General features: G+C 32.3%; 2 protein-coding genes across 6 annotated transcripts; one reads left to right on the plus strand and one right to left on the minus strand.

Annotated features, from left to right (window-relative positions):
- The first annotated feature begins 595 nt into the window (after nt 1-595).
- On the plus strand, nt 596-4688 carry LOC120075834 (putative L-ascorbate peroxidase 6). Of its 5 annotated transcripts, XM_039029523.1 has the most exons (11): nt 596-807; nt 1086-1197; nt 1408-1538; nt 1798-1868; nt 1949-1991; nt 2100-2196; nt 2713-2796; nt 3346-3467; nt 3842-3908; nt 4153-4285; nt 4389-4688. In XM_039029523.1, exons 1-10 carry the CDS (start codon nt 624-626, stop codon nt 4250-4252), a joined length of 1011 nt encoding a protein of 336 aa, XP_038885451.1. In that variant the 5' UTR covers nt 596-623; the 3' UTR covers nt 4253-4285; nt 4389-4688. The 5 variants fall into 5 exon arrangements, with proteins under 5 accessions (XP_038885451.1, XP_038885454.1, XP_038885453.1 ...); XM_039029526.1 differs by having other exon boundaries at nt 3842-3931; nt 4153-4688; XM_039029525.1 differs by having other exon boundaries at nt 3999-4688.
- An 870-nt stretch (nt 4689-5558) lies between these two features.
- Nucleotides 5559-9303, minus strand: LOC120075367 (EIN3-binding F-box protein 1-like). The gene is made up of 2 exons (XM_039028690.1): nt 8985-9303; nt 5559-8267 (listed from the first exon to the last, which is right to left on the minus strand). Exons 1-2 carry the CDS (start codon nt 9007-9009, stop codon nt 6349-6351), a joined length of 1944 nt encoding a protein of 647 aa, XP_038884618.1. The 5' UTR covers nt 9010-9303; the 3' UTR covers nt 5559-6348.
- Between the last annotated feature and the right edge of the window lie 11003 nt (nt 9304-20306).

Raw genomic sequence — 20306 nt, forward strand, 5'->3', positions numbered from 1 at the left:
AATTACTCTTTGGTCTTGTTAGTGTATATCCTCGCTTTCAATCCCTACTCTTGACTTTCGTTACTTAAACAAAGAGCAATAAACGAGAGTGAAAAATGAGTAGGGAGGGAAAATAGAGAGAGGAAGGAGCATGAAAAGCTCAACTCAAAAGGAGAAAAAACGAATTTAAGCAAAAGGTAGACATATTTTCATTCATTTGAGCCTTATAAAATAGGTCATCTGTAAAAAAAACAAAATTATGTTATTTATGTTGAATCGAGTTCAAGATTTTTATTTGAAAAATTATTAGGAAAGGCGCATACAATAATACATATCTATGGTTATTAGGTGCATATAAATTTTGAATCCACTCCCTCTCCTATGATTCTTACGTGGCTGCCACAATCAATAAAAAAATATATATTTCTGTTTATTATTTCACTCGTTCAAAATTGGAAATCCATATTTTGTTATTGAAATCCCATCACCAAATTTCCTAAAATAAATAATAAATAAATAAAATCCTGCGACCAATTTGGACGGTTCGGTATTTGTGGACCAGTGAAACGATAGAACCGGTCGAACGTGAAGAGAATGTACAGTATATAAGTTGAACAACCGGTCCATTTCACCCGCTCGTGGAAATGACTTCCACCTTCTTCAACCCTGCGCCGCCATGCAACGCCGCTGTTGTTTCTTCTTCGTTTCTCAGATTCGGGTTCATACCGAAATTTCCCGCCATCATACCTTTATCGTCTCTTTCGACGGTCCCGTTTCGCGCCAAAACTACCGTTAACTGTTCTCTCCCCGCCCATGGCGATGCTTCTGGTAAAATATTAATTAACTACTTTCCTTTTCCTCTTTTGTGCAAAGTCTTGTTGTGTTCCGATGAGTGTTGTCAATTCAATTTAAGTAACTTGAATTTGATTGTTGTTATCTATCCTGTGTATATATTTTATGAACTTAACAATTGGATTTGTGGCTGCTGAAACCGAAATCTGTATTGTGCATTTTGCAATGGCGAACTGAGCCTTTATATTAGTGGAACTAGTACTTGTTATCATTATATATATTTTTTATCCCTTAAAATACTGTTTGGATTACAGTTCAGACTGATTTCTGCTTTCTGAAGAAGAGGGAATTTGTCTTTTCTGCCGCGCTGCCGTTTCTTCTTATTTTGGCTGAATCCGTGGAAGGTTTTAAAGCTGAGGCGGCAGAGTAAGATGGAGGATGGGGCTACTGCTTACGATTAATTTTAAGTATCTAGCTTTCTATATTCTTTGACTCTTGAACATTGTTGGAAACTCATGGAAGGATCTGGATCTGGATCATCTCCATTCATCAGCAAATATCATATAATTCCATATATCTTTAGGTCTTAGAGGAGGGATTATTAAACGAATTCTGTCTATTTTCTTTTATGGGCAGAAGATTAGATAAAAGGGAAGTTGAACGGATAAGAGAAGAAGTAAGAAAGGTGGTAACCAAAGGCAGGGCACCTGGTCTGCTTCGTCTGGTATTTCACGATGCTGGAACTTTTGAAATGAATGATACTTCAGGTTAATATCCTTAACTTTAAGATGGTAGAGAATGACATTTTCTTAGGCGCCTTGGATTATTTGAATTCGGAGTAAGATTTTAAATTTTGAGTGCAACTGTTGGAATTCAGACACTATTGGATGTTTTGTATGAACTTTTATTTGCACCAAATGTGAAGTTTTGTGAGATTACGAAGGGCCATGATATCCACTTCTATGTAGCCTTTCAGACATGTTTGTTCTTCTATAGTTTTCAATATGATTGTCAATTCTTATGTAGGTGGTATGAACGGATCTATCATTCACGAACTTGATAGACCTGAAAACAGAGGTCTCAAGAAATCAGTTAAGGTGGTTCTTTCTTCTTATGCCCTCGGTGTTTTATGAATACATCTACCAGCAAGCTTGTCATTGGTTTTGTTGTTTCTTAGATTCTTGAAGAAGCAAAGAGTACACTGGATTTAATAAGACCAGGTACATTTACTCTCTATTTCTCCCTTACTAGAAGGAGATAAAGTTTCCATAATATGAGACATTGACCAGTAATCAAGCTAACTTCTTAGCAAATTGGCTTTTGAATAGTATCTTGGGCAGACGTGATAGCAGTGGCTGGCGCTGAAGCAGTTTCAGTATGTGGAGGTCCAAGTATTTCTGTTGAGTTGGGTAGATTGGACTCTGAGTAAGATGAAGCTGGCTGTTTTCCTTGTTATATGATGAAACAAGACTTCAACCCAGGCCACTGGCCAATATTTTCCTTGAGATGCAATTTGTTAACTTTCTTATTGCTCGTTTTTCCATGAGCTTTATGAACTAGTGTCATTTGGTTCTCTGGACTATAATGGGCATATTCTCACCATTTTTACTTCTTCGATGAGCTTTCTGCACAAGGGCGAGTTCCAATTTCCGAGATCCCCTCTCTTTAACATTCATCATTCTAGATAGATCCCTCTTCACTATTTACACTTTCTCCTTTGCTCCCATCTTCTCATCAATTCTACCTGTCCTCTGCTAACTAGCACTCTGAGTTTTAGTCCCCATGTGCAGTAGAACGTTTTAGCTAATTAATCTCCTGCGTTCCCACCACCGAATTTCTTCCGTTTCTCATTAATTTCTCTGTTTGTCATATGGTAGGAGGTTTGTCATATTAATTTTAGCTGTGTTTTCATTCTCCATTTGTTTCTTCCCTTCCAAATAGGAAGCCAGATCCAGAAGGTAAACTTCCTGAGGAATCTCTGGATGCTGTTGGATTAAAGCAAATCTTCAGCAGAAAAGGATTTGCGTGAGTGCATCTGCTATCCCATTTGACCCTGCCATTTGAAGGAATTGTAATCACTCAACTGTTTTTATATTTGGTATTTATTTTAATTTGCATCTTTTCTTCTTGGCCAATACATTCTCAGTTGCTGCATCGCTCTCCTTCATATATTTATTTACTGATGTGGCCGAGTTTCTAAGGTGTTATCTGGATTCATTTCCTGCTAACATTAGACAGTGAATTACTCAAAAGTCGATTATTAAAAGTTTAGTAATGGGAAATCCTAGTTCTGGATTTGATTGCACAGCACAGTCCTTTCAAATGTGTGTCGCACTGTGAAGTATGTTCACATGGACAGTAGAAGGGAAGTTAAAATGATGTCACTCTAGAAATTTGCCCATCATCTCATACTTTTTCTACGAAGAAACAATTTCATTCAATTTCATTTATAAATGAAATAGGAGAGTAAGACTCCAAATTGAATGCCAGATAATTCATAATAGAATGAATTTGCACCTCTGTGGTGCCTTCTGCACAAGGACATTCATGGATACTCCTCTTTTTCCTTTGCAGGACAAGAGAACTAGTTGCCCTATCTGGAGCCCATACTATTGGTGGCAAAGGTTTCGGAAGCCCAGTTGTATTTGATAATGCATATTTCAAAATCCTTTTGGAGAAGCCATGGTCATCTAACGGTAATCAATCTCATAATGATACTTTCATACGTCTCATATTGTTTGAATTGAGCCTCAATTGCAAATCATTGGTTACATGAGGCACTGTCTCAATTCTTGCTCAAGTCCACATTATTAGTGTGCCCATGAATCGATAGGTAAAGAAAAATGATTATTATTTTGAGGCCTTTTTAAATATAAAAAGAATATTTAAAAATATTTACACTTCAAAAAGTTCCAAAAGTGCTTTTAACTTGAGCTATGAAATTCTTGTGATTACTCGAAACTGAGTTGTTACTTTCACGGCTTTTGCCATTGTTAAATAATACAAGCCATTTCTTTGAATTGGTTGATACATATTTCCATTTGGACCTTGTTTTATTTTTCAATTTTAGGTGGTATGTCCAGTATGATAGGGCTGCCTTCTGATCATGCTCTTGCTGACGATGATGAATGCTTGAGGTTCTTCTCTATCATTTAAACCTGTACGACTTTCACCATAACTTTTCTGCACCACTGTAAACTGATGACATTTTCTGGTATCTTGGGTAGCATTTCAAGAATGAGTTCAATTTGTTGGACTAGAGTAGAAAAGTTCATATGAGATTAACTTTCAGACCAGGCGACCACCAAGATTTAAGAGAGAAAATTAGCTGATTTCGCTCTTTTATCTTTTTAACTGAAATGAATTACTTCGAATTCCTAGATGGATCAAAGAGTATGCCAACGATCAGAATGTGTTCTTCGAAGATTTCCAGAATGCTTATATCAAGCTAGTAAATTCTGGTGCAAAGTGGAAAAGCTAGCAAACAACTGTACGACATGTATACACTCTAAAGGCAAGCTTTAGCTACTACATATTGGCGTGGAGATGGGTTGACTCATATTACTACACTTTTCGGCCTCCCAAAACCATTGCTTACTATGATCCGTTGTTGGTAGGTTAAAAGAAACTGCGAGACAAAGCAAAAGTTGCAATGAAGATGAAAGCTTGAAATGTATTGTGCTTTCATCACCGACCAATTAGTTCGCTCTCTGAAGCCTTATCTTTTGTTGGTCTAAATTTGGCTTGAAGCACTTGTATAGGCACTTGTATCTTATCAGGAAAACAAGAACATAATTACTCGCAATTCATCAGAGTTCCAAATTCAGAATAAAGGTTGTATATTTCATGCATATGCATATCAATGTTGCCTTGTCAAAACATAATACGTTTATGGGATGAGCTTGGGAGATTCCACAGGTAAAAAACTTTACAATCCAGTTGTGAAAGAGTACCCCATATTAATTGTTGTAATTATCAGCTACTGCAGGTTTAATTGGATAACAGATAAGCTTACTATGGATAAAGTAGAAATAGGAGTTGAATTAGTGGATAAAAGTGTCTTGCCTTATTAGACGGTGGTTGGGAATAGAACGTGAAGTGAATGACTTGTTGAGACGTGAAATGACCGTCTCCCCGGCCTTCAACGACAAAGCACTAGCAGCCAATGTTGATTTCAAGACCCCCTATTCTGTTCACTTGGATTTGACTAACAAGCTACCTGTTCTGCGCACTATACTTGGTAATTCTACATTTATTTAAAGGTTAAAATACCCACAAAATTTTAAATATCTGTATTCCTGAAACCCCCTTAGTGTAGAAATATGTTAAGAAGTTGACTGAAAATCGAGACTTAGAACGATCAAAACACTCTTAATTTTTATTCTAGGTCCAAGTCCTAATGCTTATCAGAGCATTCTAATGAATTCATACTGTGTAAGATAATTTTAAGATAATATTTCAACTTGTTAAAAGCAGAAGTTTATGAGTCCCTTTTTAAAAAATAAATCATTTTACCTACAATTAAATCTCATTTTGGTGTTTTAATTCTAAAACTTTCAGGTTTAATTACAATTAAATCTTATAATGTTCTAATCTATACAATTAAATGGCTAAAATAAATAATTTAAAAATTCAACGCCAAAATTATTATTTTACTGAAGTTTAGTATTTTCATTTTTTCAGATATTAGAATGCATGTTAATGGACGAAACCAAACATATGGAGAATAATTTTGAAGCTTAAGAAATAGAAACCAATGCCAAACAAACCATTCCATTGCTCGGATCTTAATAAATAAAATAAAAAGCAGGTTCTTATTTATTAATAATATTGGATACGAAACTTACAAGTTACATCACAAGGGACATAGGCCGATCTGTATAAGTCATTACATACAACTTAGTTGCAAAAGGCAGAGTTCCTTAAAAAAATTGGTTCCTGAAAAACAAAGGCCTGGTATGAACTTAAAAAAAACAATCCCTTGCGAACAAGAAGATTGTGGTGGCAGACTTGTATAACTCGCTGCCACGACCGAGGCCCCGTGAATGGAAAGGCACCAAATAATGGAACTGCTAAAAGCAACCAGGAAGATGATTTGTCTAGGCGATCCACCCTATCCCCCCCCCACTTTTGAGGAAAACATAAACAAAAACCCAAACATAACAGAAACAAACACATTAAACCGAAACGTGGCTCGAGTATTAGACCTTGAGACAATCCTACCCCGTGACGAGGGCGGGACAAAAAACCAAGATACCAATTACCCGAATAACACAGAACCTTAATAACCTTGATCCAGAAACTGGAAAGCTCAGGGAAGGATGGCCATCAATCAAAGTGAGAGACATCTCATGTGAGAGCCAAAACACTAAAAACAGACCCCATTCAAGGGAGACCTGTAAAAAAGGAGAGTGACCATATTCCCTGGAAAATGAACCTAAGGTTATTAATGACGAAGACCCATACCCATGGACCCAAAAACTACAGTCTACTGATAATGCCCTGATAAGTTCTTTAAGCTACCTTCTTAGATGGATTCCTCCATTTGTTATCGCCTTTATGCTAATAAGCTTCTGTTCAGTAGAGGATGTCGCACCGATGGAGTTGAGCCAATAGCAGCTCAATACTTCTGGTGCTGATTGAGTTGCAGTGCTGAAGATTCAAGCCCAAGAGGGAGTCGCCCAACTTTACAAAAGCAAGCAAGCTCTGGTCAGTTAAGGCAGAGCACCCAAACACAGAAAGGATCTGCAGGTTGAACTGGTTGGCTTGAGCAAGCGTGGCAACCCCAAAATCAGTGATACAACACTTGGAGACGTCTAGATCATTGAGCAACGGGCAGTTCTCTGCAATTTCCACCAAGCTTGAATCGGTGACCTTCAAACAACCATCAAGATTGAGCAATTCAAGAGTCCAACCATGAAGCTTGGTCAGGGATGAAACCACTTTGTCGGTTAGATTCACACAGCCACTTAGATTGACCTTCACCAATCCTGCTTTACAATTCATGAACAGTGGCAATAGCCCAGAATCTGTAATACCATTGAGCCCAGATAACTCCACATGCTGAAGCTGGGGGCACAGCTTGCTCAGAAGAGTTAAGCTTGCATTACCAAACCCAGGGCAATTGCAGACGGATAATGACTGCAGTAACTTGCACGAGGACAGAGAAGGCAAGTTCAGGCTCAAATCCTTGATCCCTAAGCAGTTTACTAGAGAAAGGGCCTTTAACTTTGCACCACAGTTTAAGATGGTACCGAATAAACCCAATTGGGTTATCCTGTGGCACTCTTCTAATTGTAAGTTCTCGATGGAGGTAGCAGCCTCAGCAAAAGAGACCATTCCATTGTCTGACAAAAATGAACATTTGCGCAAGCAGAACTTCCTCAAGTTTGGGCAACCCTTTCCAATCGATTGTAGTCCAACATCAGTCACACCATGGCAAGAATTAAGTGTAAATGATCTCAACTTTTGCAAGCCATGACCATTGCCCATGGCCCAAAATCCCCTCTCAGAAACATTTGTCAGGCCAGTAAGCATAAGGTCTGTAACTGCCCTTCCATAATGCCCGATGACAGCAAGCGACACATCAGTGACATTTAGACCCTGGAGCTTCACCTTGTTTAAGGTGTAAGAGGTGGAAGAGAATAAGCTTACTATTCCTTGATCCCCAATAAGAGGGCAGTCTCTGATCGAAATAGACTTCAGATTCAAACAAGATTTCCCAATAGCTTGTAGGCTTTCATTGCCAATTTTTACACAAGACTCTATTGTTATATCAGTCAGATTAGGGCAGTTTTTGGCAAGTTGCAGTAAAGCTTTGTTTGAAATTCCAGGACAATGACATAAATCAAGCTTCTCTAGGAGTTGACATCCCTTGGCAATTTCAATCAGACCTTCATCACCTATTGAAGACAGATTCCACAAAGAAATAGCTTTAAGGGAAGGACATCCATGTGCAACAGCCTTAAGGCCAAGGTTTGTAACCTCAAAGCCATGATTGCCTCCACGAATTGACAACTTGCCCAAGCCACCACAGCTAGCAGTTCCTACTGCTATGGCAGCTAGTCTAACATCCGTTGCCTTCTTCCCTTCCAAATTTCGTGAAAGATATCCATCGTTCTCAATTTGGTTATCTTCCTCGTTTTCAGTCACAATATTCTTAGGCTTCAAATTTCTGGAACCGCTATAAAATTCGTTTCCACTTATGCTGCTTAAAAGCATGAGCCAGCGTTTAGAAGTGCAAGCACAGAGGCTCCTCGTCTCTCTATCAGGCAAGCGTTTGAAGATCTCAAAGAGACACTCATCTGGAAGAACCTCAATAGATGCATCCTTCTTTTGGAGTATTTCTCCACTAGGCACAAATGGGGGATTGACTCGGGACCTCTTACGGAGAGGATAATAAACATCCACTTGACGACCAAGGGACAAAAAGAGACTTGTATCCTTGGGGTTGGGATAGATTGGTGCCCCAGGGAAAAAATCCTCACTTTCTGTGACTGCAAGATCAAAAGAAAAAGAAATTAGCTGATACATCCTACCACGTTCACAACTTGAGTGACCGTACTCCTAATAAATCACCACAAACTTCATATTTCAATGAAAATATGCGAGTATTGTTACACAAATATCACAACAAAGAGAACATTAAAAATATATTAGAGCACAGATCAAATCATCATTTTTTCAACCTAATAAAACCAGAGTTTTTGTCTCGTATTAGAAATCGGATCAACGTATCAGAAAAAAACACTACCAATATCATCCATACCAAGAAATCTTCAATAAAATTATCACCAAAGCCAAAGCTAACATTCTCAAATTGAGCTTGCTTGAAAATCCCAAAAAGATTTGGAACAAATAGCTCACAACCACAAGTCTTTGTCATAAACATGAAAGTTCACAAAATTAAACTCTCGAAGTCTTAAGACAATTGATCTAAAACCGTAGAGCTCCAAGATCTACACCTTACAACATAGCAACAGAAAATTTCATAACCCAAAAACAAAAAGAAGTTGAATCATATCAACACACGTCTGCAGAACTAAGATCCAAACTACATATGTATAAATTACACATCTACTACATCCTATCTTCAACCTAGTATTTAAAACAAAACAAAAATCAAACAACCCACCAGAGATATTCAACCAAAATCACACACAAAAAGAGGAAAAAAAAAAAAAAAAAAAGAAGCAGAGTTAAAGAAATCTTACGAGTAAAACCAAAGATCTTAGCCATGAGTACGGGTTGACGAAACCCAAAAATTCAACAGTGGGCAGAACGCCAATGAAAAACCCTCCAAAGAGAGCAAAAAAGAGAGACCCAATAAAGGTGAAGACGGCAATCACCAAGTTTTCAGGTGAAAAGAGCTGATGCATGAGGGGGAAGGAAGGCAAAATGACATGGAAACCCTATCAGATAGGGAAAAAAAGGGGAGGAGAAGAAGAAGAAGAAGAAGAAGCAGGAAATGAAGGGTAAGGAAAAAAAATGGAAGGTACAGAATGAATAAAAGAGAGTATTGAAAAGTTAAGGAAGGGTTTGGGTACATGACAATACACGCTAACAAAACCCACATGCAATGTATTTGCGCAAAAATGGTGGGCCTTCATTGCTTATATTCTTCCCCCTAATCAAATCAATTTAACCATACACTGCTTTTTCTGTTTTTCTTTTTTTTTTTTTTTTATTTCTTCAAAATATTGGATTTTTTAGCCTGTTTGGATGCGCACTTATCCTATCCTTATTCTTCACAGGATCACGTCATGTTTGGACACTGGCTTATCCTACCCTTACAAGAGATTTGGTTGGTCTTTGACTACAATCAGTTTTATAGGATTTTTTTTTTAAAAAAAAAAACTTAAGAGGTTTATTTGGACTTGATTTATATTTGGGATTCTAATTATAAAAATAGATGTTTTCAATTATTATAATTTATCATTAATTATCTAATTATTATTTGTTACAGTATTCATTATTTTCTACTCGTCTTATCTCTCTTACAATGTTTATTATTTTTTACCTCAAACTAAAATAAAATAGTTTACACACCAAACACATATTATTATAACTCAAATCAAAATAATTTGTAACCTAAATACAAACTATTATAACTCATTGTCTATAATAATCAACTCATTCATGTTTTTTAAAAATCAAGTCAACTTTTGAGATCTACAAAAGATAATTTTTAAAATTCACTTTTTTTTTTATTTAAAAAATTTGACTGAGAATTTAATTATCTTTTAAAGTGGTGAAGATCATAATAAACAAGTTAGGAGAAAACAAACATAAATTTCAAAAAATAGAAAACTAAAAATGAATTTCCCATTTAATAAATATTTTTATTTTTATTTTTTTACTTTTTTTAAAAAATATACTTGCTTTTTTTATTCAACTTTTTTTATTTTTTTTTTTGTAGGTTTTCAAGTTCCTTTAAAAGAAAATTGAATTCTAAACCGATTTTCAAAAATAAAATCAAGATTTCAAAACTAATTTTTTTTATAGATTTAAAAAAATGGTTTGTCCTTAAAAAATAGGTAATAAAGCAAGATAATTAGAGGCGAAAGTAGTTGATAGGCATAATTTAAAAAAACAAAATTATTGTCAAGTAGGATTAAAAATACAAATGAATATTGAAATTTCAAATGTTAATAAATAAGACCTTAATAAACTTCTAATGTTGTGGCTAACTAATATGTTTATGTGTTAAAATGAGCTTTTGAACTCTATCTTGTAATAAAAGGAAAAAGAAAAAACTTTGTGTCTGGTAATTCTTTATTTGCAATCCTCTTTTTTAAAGGTTCAATGATTTATTGGCACAAAATTAATGGTTTAAAAAATATGTTAGTTTCTTTTAAATTTTATTGATTTATTCGATATTTTTATTATAGTTTATGAACTTATTAAATACACCATTTTAAAAGTAAATGTAAACAAAATGCATCAAATTATTTTTATTGGTCAGTGCTTGTGATTTTTCATATAGAAGAAATCTATGTACAGATACATAGATATTTTTGTTGGCATCTTCATAAATCCAAGAGCTTGATATTTTTTTTTCCTCATCAACATGGGATTTTCATGAATTTTTTCCCTTCAAAATGTATATATTTGCATTTAAATATCAAAATTGAAAGTTTTAACTTTTTGGTCAATAATCATTACATTTATGAAATGGAAGAAAGAAAAAGTCCCCATTGTTCATCAAACACACATCTTTGACTCAACTGCAAAGCAATTGAAAATTAACAAATTTTAAAACCCATTGCAATTGCAAGTAGAGATGTTCGTGGATTGGATTGGATTGGGTTTAGGGATATTTTAGGCCCAATTCTATAGTTTGGTTTGTTTATTTTTCTAACCCAAGCTAACCCTTGTTAAATTATGAACCCGAACCAAACCAACTCATAAAAAATGGATTGGGTTGGTTCGGTTCCATCGGTTCCCTTAAAAAAAAAGCTTGGAATCACCAATAAAAAACACATAAGATTTCAAATCCACAAAATGATATCCAAAATCTATTATAACAAAACAAGTCTCCAAAATTTATAAGAAAGACAATAATGTCTACAAAATTCAATGTCTACAAAATCCATAAGTAAGACTATAATGTCTAGTAGGGGTGTTCATAGGTTGGGTTGAAAGACTTTTTAGACCCAATCCAATTGTTCGGATTGTAAATTTTTTCAACCCAAATAACCTTTATTAAAAAATGAACCCAACCCAACCCAACCATGAAATATTTGGGTTGGGTTAGTTCAGTTAATCGGGTCATTTATTTAAATTTTTATTATAAAAAGAAGCAAAACGTAAATATGTAAAAGTCTAATTTAACTATTTTCATATATTGAATTAAGATTAACAACTCAATTTCAATTTATATAGTGAAAATTTTCTTTCTAAAGTGTAAAGAAAATACTTTTAAGAGTTGTTGAAGAATAAATTATTTAAAAAATATTTGAATTAAATAAAATTAAAATCAATATATGTATAAATAATTGTGTTATAGGTAAGAAAAAAATATATTTTAAAGTTAATAATAAATTCGGGTTGGTTTGGGTTATATTAGGTAAACCCATGAACCAACTCAATCCATAAAATTTTTATTTATTTGAACCCAACCCAACCCAAATGAGTTGATAACCCAACCTAAACCGCACGGATTGAGTTGGGTTGATCGATTTTTTCGGGTCATCGGGATTTTTGAACACCCCTAATTGCAAGCTAGTTTATTTAATTAATGTTAGGTTTGCATAAAATGCCAAAAGAAAGAAAAATATGTGTTTTATTAGATTTATTTTTATTTGCAATATTTTTTTACAAATATAACAAAATATCACTGTTTATCGATGAAAAATCACAATATATTGCAATAAACTTCTCTTGATGGATAGTGATATTATGTTATCCTGAAAGATATTTTTAATAGTTTTACCATTTAAAATATATATATATATTAATGTGTAATTCACTCTTTTAATGTGTTTTACTTTCTATTTTTTTTTACAAATGAAAATTTTTGAGCCCTCATGGGGGATTTCTTTCCCTCATTTGAAAGCAATTGCAATTTGTATGATACTGACATGTGAATGGAGAGTCTTGTTTTTTTACTTGAAAATAAATAAATAAATGTAAGAGAAATATGTGAAATTTTGACAGGCTTTGTAGATTTGATGATAATTTCAATTCATAAAAAGTAATGATAACCACACATACAACTTGTCACAAATAATAGAATAAATTGGGTACAAAAGCCACCACTTGGTGCATTTTATTTATTTATTTATATTAAAAAAAAAGGTGACCAAGTTGAATGCTTGAGCAATGGGGGAAATTCCTATGTTCATTTGAAAATTAAGTCTCAAAAGTATTTTCAATTGAAGGGGCCAACCAATTAACCAATCAATGAGGTCAACTATTATAAATGAAAATTACACATTTCTGTATACTATAATGGTGAAAATTATTGTCAATTTTGATAAATTAAATCATTAAAACATAAATATAAAACAAGTACTTTTAAGACTTATCCATAACATATTACATCAATTAATATGTCATAAATTGATCTAATGTGAGGTTATTTCCACGATGATCGACATGATTTTCCTCCCAAGAGATACGAGGTTTGATCTCTCACTCCCACAACTGTTGTAGTAAAAAATTGATCATTGTAAATTACGAAGATATTAGATAAAAATGAGAAGGAAGAAATTTAAAATAAAAAAAGAAAAAAACAACAAATGTTTAAACACTTATTGAAATTTATGCTTATTTGTTCATACATTTCATATTATGATTTTCACATTTCTTTCGTTCAATTATTTTGAAGATAAACAACAAAACTTGAAATTTAAGAAATTTTAATATATTAATTATAATTATGATAAATTAAAAAGAAGTTAAATGGGACGATTCTCCTCCCATGAAATTTTCAAGAAATTTTCTTTTCCATTCCATCTCCTATGTCCAATAAATTCATAAACTTTAAAAAACATAAATTCGATCAAGAACCTACAAGATACGAAATTGAAATTTCAAAAGACTTATTAAATAGACAAAAGTGAATTTTTAAAAACATACGAGACACTTTTAAAATTTTAGCCGTTATTTCATAACAAAATGGGAATAATTTGTAATATACCATTACGATTATCATTGAGATACCAAATAGTCATAAAAGGGACAAAAAGTTTGACTTGGAGTTCAAAGAGTGAGAAAATAGGATGTTGTGGGCATACTAAAATTAAGTACAATTTAGAAGTAGACAAGCAAGGAATAATAAGGAAAACCAATCCCCTTTGAGCCATTCACTGACCCACCAATGGATTCTTTTCCTAACTTCATTGGTCTAAATTTAAAGGTCTTTACTATTTGGGAATTCTCTCTTATTATTCAATTCAAACTCTTTTTCATTCTAAATTTTTCTTCTTTTTTCCTTTTCCTTTTTCTTTTATTTTCTATTTATCACACACGCCCCTCCACACAACCCAACTTGGATTGAATTAGAGACCCTTTTCTGGGTAGCCAACCCAACCATCCCGAAATTTCAAGTTTGTTCAAAAAAACTTCTCCAACTCAACCCATGTACACCCATTGCAAATTATCTTTAAACTTTAAAAAACTTCATTATTATTATTGAACTTTGAAGTATGTTACAAAATATATTTTTTAACTTTAAAGTTAAATATTGGAAAATATCCTCCTAATAAAATAAATTATGAAAATTAACGTGACAACAAATATGTAAAATTATGATGCACGATATTATTCCAACTATGTATAAATTAAGATTGTTGTTATTATTTATTTCATTTTAAAAGATATTGTTAAAATCATTAATCAATTTGTACACATCAATTATCATGTCAATTTACACAAATAATGTTGTAGATGACTCAATTTACACAAATAATGTTGTAGATGACTTACACATACTTTTCCATTTCTTACACATTATTATTGCGTCAATTTATCAAAATACATTATCATTTTAATGAAAAAGCTATACAAGTGTATTTTTAAAAATTAAAAATTTAAAACTGAAGGGTATTTTTGGAAGTAACAAAAATCTATTATATTTTCAAGTTCGGAGGGTAAAACTTCAATCATTTTAAGAAAATTTATAGCTTTGCCACATTTTATGAAGATGAATAGACTAAAATATAGAAACAAAATTGGAGTGGTTGAAGATGTGGAAAGTTTTAAAAGTTATTATATAGAATTAATAAAATTTGGGTATAATTTAACCTAAATTAAATTTTTAACAAAAGAAATGACGAGTAGAACTTTTGAACCTTTGCTTCATTACGTGGTTTGTCTTAGGCGACATAATGTATACGATTTGATTAATTATTTTAATTTAATAAAGTTAAACCACTTGATATCATTTGTATTATATAAATCTATAAAATTATTTAGAATTAGAAAGTCCAGCCTCAAGGCAAGGCCGTACTATAATTGAAAATTAAAGACCCCATTAATATATATATATATATATATATATATATATATATATATATATATATATATATATATATATATATTTGTTTATTGGTGAATTTAAAACATAGCAAATGGAGAATTGGGGATTGTGCATGAATGCTCTTCTCTTTCATTTGACCATTTGTAAAGATTAGATTAACACGTTGATTAATGCTAATTAATTAAATTGCAACTTGCTTGGTGCCAGTAAACATCATCGACGGCCAACTTTATATGTAATTTAATTTAGCAAATTAAAACAATAAGAAAATAATGCTTTATTTGGTGATGAATTAGGCTTTAATTAAAATCGTAGTCGACAAAAAAAAAAAAAAAAAAAAAAAATCCCCCTTGGACAATTAAATTGGATTTGATCCCATTGGATGGATCATGGATGTATAGCAACATAGTTTATATTTTATTATTATATTAAAAATGCAAAAAAAAAAAAAAAAAAAAAGACCTGCTCGTACCAAAAGGGAAACTTCCTGTATTCTAGCATTTCACACGTGTAGATTTCTTTTCTTTTCTTTTAATAAATCAAATGTGTGTGGAAAGTAGTGGTATTTAAAAAATTGAAAATTTGAAAAGATCGATCAATCCAACCCAATCTAATTTGTACGATTTGGACGGAGTTGAATTCAAAAAAATAAAAATTATATGAATTGTGTTGGTTTATGAGATATCTAAAATAACAACGTGAATTTAGATAAATTTTTATAAGTAGAAAAAATTCTAAAATAAAAAGTTGTAAAAGTGTTTTATAGTCTCGAAACTTTTTGTTATAAAATGTAAATATTTTAAATATTTTTCTATATTTGAAAAGGATCCTGAATTTATTATTAACTTCAATATATATATTAATAATATATATATATATTGCTTATGATACAATTAGATATACTTTTTAGTTTTATTTAATTTCATTACTTTTATAGATAATTTGTTCTCCAACAACTCTTAAAAATATATTTTTTTTCACTCTAGAAATATATTTTATATTATATAAATTGAAATTGAGTTGTTAATCTTAATTCAATATATGAAAATAATTCAATCAAATTTTTATGTATTAACATTTTACTTTCTTTTAAAACAAAAATTTAAATAAATGACCATAGTAACTTGACCAACCATGAGTCACTTTTTAAAGAATGTTGTTTGGGTCGAAGAAATTTACAACATGAACAATTGGGTTTGGTTTAAAAAGTTCTTCAACCAAACCCAATCCAATCTACGAACACCCATATTGAAAAGTGATGGAGGACGAAAATATTTTGTGCATTTCGACTGCATCTGTGTTGACCATAAAACTGTCAAATCATGCCACTGGTTTTTTTTAAATATTATTATTTTAATAAATAATGTCAAAAACAGGGTTGAAGCAAAAGATTTGACAAAAATAGGTGTGAAAATCGTGAATCATGTACACAATTTTTCAAAAAACATGTACCTAGTCCACGTCTACCTAAGTGAAATTGTGGATCGGGTCCACGATTTCTATATCAGTTGGCTGCCACGCTTCAATCTCCCCTTAGTCCCCCCCCCCCCCCAGGTGCTGCCACCCACAATAGATCAGCCACCGTGACCACTACTGTCGTCTGCTCCGTCGACCAGAAGGCATTTATTATTATTACACAGTAAGAATTTTGTTACTTATTTGTTTTTGTCATAATGTTGTTTAAATATTCTTTTACACTGATTATTTTCTTCATACATAATAATTTTGTTTGAGATGTACAACAGTATTCGGTGCAACATAATTCACCATAACTAGGTTCATTGTGTGAACGATATATTGTAAGTGTAGAAGATATCATTCAATAGACACGTAGACTCAATGTTCACGATACTGATAGAAGACGTGTTCGTCGTAGATGCCAGTGGCAACAGAACCGAAAATATTCCAAAGTAACAAGTTGACCTAGAACCCAAAGTAGTTGATGAGTCGATTCCAACTTCTCCTGGCCACTTACTAGAAGTTCAAGGAGACATCGCATCGAGTTTTAGTTATCGACACGATGCACCTAATGAGTTTTTATCTTTTGTCACCCAACAAGATATTGATGATGTGATTTATCATCAACAACACTTTTAAGGTTTCTATACCTCGTCATGGAACATGTGCGAGAAAACAACCACCGTGTGGCATCTGAGTTTTTATTGGCTTGTAATTGATAATTTTGACTTTAGATGTACTTTTTAAAAATATAATTTGATTATCACCTTTCTTATTATGTGTCAAGATGTTTTTTTATGTTTTATAAACCCAAACAAAAAGTTCAAATGATTAATTAAAAAGAAAAACTCGTGTATCAGGTCCACGAATTCCACTTAACTCCTGAACCGTATCCACGATTACTGTTGATGACATGAATGTTGAGGTGGACGTGAGATTTGAGTTAAAGATAATCGTGAATTTGGTCACGATTTTCACATATATTTTTGTCATTATCTTTTAGTTTACCCTATTTTTATCATTTATTTATGAATCTACATTATCTTTAGAATAAGTTTGTGAATGACCTTATTTTTGTCATTTCTTTGAAGAAGTACATTATTTGTGAAATTACGCCATTGTCACTACCAAATTTTTTATTTAATTTTTAAAAATATTTTTTCTTTGCAGTTGGAGAGGGTGCTTGGAGATGGATGAAAGTTTTTATTTTTGTTTATTGTTTTTTAATGTGTGTTTAGCATTTATTTATTTATTATTATACCATATCTATTTATTGAAAAAAAAATGTGCTTGATTACTATTTAAAATGTGCCGATAAAGTTATCATGTGTTTATGTATCTATGTGGCTATATACATAGGAGACTTGTCTATATTATGTATGGATAAACAAATTATCTAATTGATTGTAAACATTGCAACAACATTCTATAGTTGCAAGTACATGTAGATTTTTATGTCTATTGAGACAGTTATGAGTAATTTCTTTTTTACTTTTATATATCTCAAAAAAAGAAAAAAGAAATAAAAAAAGAGGTGAATCAATCTATCAATGATATATAGAATGTCTAATATTTTTCATTCCTAAAGAAAAAAAAAAGAGTCTAATATTTTTCATATCATTAGAATAAAAATGGTAAAAGTGTGGTATTTAACATTTGTTTTTATATCAATGTTGCATACGAATTTATTGTTAGATTTATCTTTGTTTTTAATGAAGATCTATGGTTGATATACCATATTAATAGAATAAATTAATGATTTATATTTAAAATTTGACACTACTTTTCGTGAATAATTATTTGCACAATCATTTGTTAGAGATTTGAAATTGGCTATATATATTTATTAAAGGTTGCTTAAGTTTGTTTCTTAGACTGTTTCAATGATGTCACAGAAGTTGTCACAGAAGATGTCAATCTTGCAGTTTATTTTTTTTTGTCTCGTCTAAAAAATTTTGCAAGGTTATTTTTTTTGGATTCTTTCCTTCTTTAAGCTCTAGAGATTTTCCTATTTTCCCTTGTGCATCTTTAAGAGAAAATAAGGGTGTGTTCTATTTAGGGTTGTTGCTTCTACATCGTTTTGTGAAAACTTTTGATTTTGTGGTAGCTGGATGTTATAACTTCAATTTTAAATTATCATTGATCTTGAAGTTATTGTTGTAATTCATTGTTGAAGCTTTTGCTAAAAGAAGATTGTCACGTTCTTAGGAGGAGCCTAAGAGTGTGTTTGTTTCAAGGTTTGGGATTAGATGGGTTAGACACCATAAGCTCAACCCTTATTTGGAGCATGGATTTAGGAAGCATGTATCCTTTTCTCATGGGTTTAAATAGTGTTTGGGTTCTCCCCTCATTTTTTTTCCTAATTTAATCTAGGAAGTACATCGGCCAACCTCCGGACACCACCTTCGGTGACCACCACGACCAACTCTGACAGCCACCTCCAGCGAACGTCGTCGGCTAACTTCGACACCACCTCTGACAACCATCGCCAACCAACTCCAGCGACCGCTATCGGCCAACTCAGGGCGCCACCTTGGCGACCACCACCAACCAACTCTAGCCACCACTTGGTGACCGTCGTCGGTTAACCTCCAGTTGCCACTGGGCAACACCGATCACCATCGACCAACTTCTGGCAACCCCCTTCCCCCCACATTGGCAAAATTCAAGCCATTAACTCCGTTGGCCACCCTCTGACTGCCACCTCCGGCGACCGCCACCGACCAACTTTGAAAAACATGAATGAAAATACTCTTAGTATATAACAAACTAGATAAATTTGTATATAAAAACAATTTTAAGAAAGAATTGCAATTCATGTATTTTTTTTAATGAGTTTTTATCAAAAGTGTTTAATTAAAAATGAATTTTTGAAAGATATATTTTTTCTAAGTCATTCCAAACACGCCAATAGACTGCAATTATATAATTATATTTATTTAGGTTATATGTGTAGAACTATATATGTTTGAAAGCTCTAATTTAATTTAATAACATTTTAATTATTTTTTTGTTGGTCAATTAACTAGCTCGAAGACTTAGAATTATTTTCTAAACGTAAAGATTCAAAATGTTTAAAACAACTTAACGACTAAATAAAAACTAAAACTCAAAATTTATTATTTTTGATTCCTCAAATGTAATTTGATAAGAAAAAAAAAAGTATAGTTTTTCAATCATTGAATTTAATATTAAAATACTAGTTTATTTCAATTTTAAGTCAGTCTATTATGGTGAAATTTTTTTTGATCATTTTCAAATTAGTTAAACTGATAAAAGTATATGAAATTTTATTTCAAAATCTAGTAAGATTAAAATATTATATTATTAAAACAATAGATTAAATAAAATCATAATTTTAGTCAAAATCTCTATTTTAATTTTTTTAAAAAATATTCTTCTAAAATTTTAAATTTATTTTAAACTTAACTATATTAAAATAATTAAGATGACAAATTTAAACTAGTATAAAATCTAACATTAAATACAATAAAATATTTCATAAACTAAATATTTATAACTTTGCACTCCATTCTCAGGCTACTTAAACCTGCACTCAAAACATAGATTTCTTAAACCCAAACTTCCAAAACCTACACTCTAAGCACAGTTTTCTTAAGCTACCTAAACCTCCTAGCCTAATCCCCTAGGCATATCATTCCCAAGTTTAAGATTCCAAACCTGCGCGCCAAATGCCCCCTAAGACTTCAACACTTGAGAAGAGATTATCTATTTCAGGGAGAGCTCAAGACATCATTACTTGTGAAGGAGTTTTCAAACTTAAGGGAGCCTAAGTTCTTGAAATGAAAGTACATTCACAACAAGGTAGAAAGTTTACGTTTGAGAAGTATTCTCTAACTTAATATTCTTATATTCAGGAGGAGCCTATATACATTGAAGATGAGGGGATCCCACACTTAGGGGAGCTTAAGTTTTATTGAGAGAGAGTCTCATACTTAGGGGAGCTTAAGTAATCATTCTTTAAATTGGACTATCCGAGTCTCATTGTAATTGTGGTCCATTTACAGATAAATTTATCGTTGTAATTGTTTGACTTTATATTAGTGAAAATATCTTTCCACTGGCATATTGG

This window comes from Benincasa hispida, chromosome 4 (assembly GCF_009727055.1).
Source record: "Benincasa hispida cultivar B227 chromosome 4, ASM972705v1, whole genome shotgun sequence".
Lineage (NCBI taxonomy): Eukaryota > Viridiplantae > Streptophyta > Magnoliopsida > Cucurbitales > Cucurbitaceae > Benincasa > Benincasa hispida.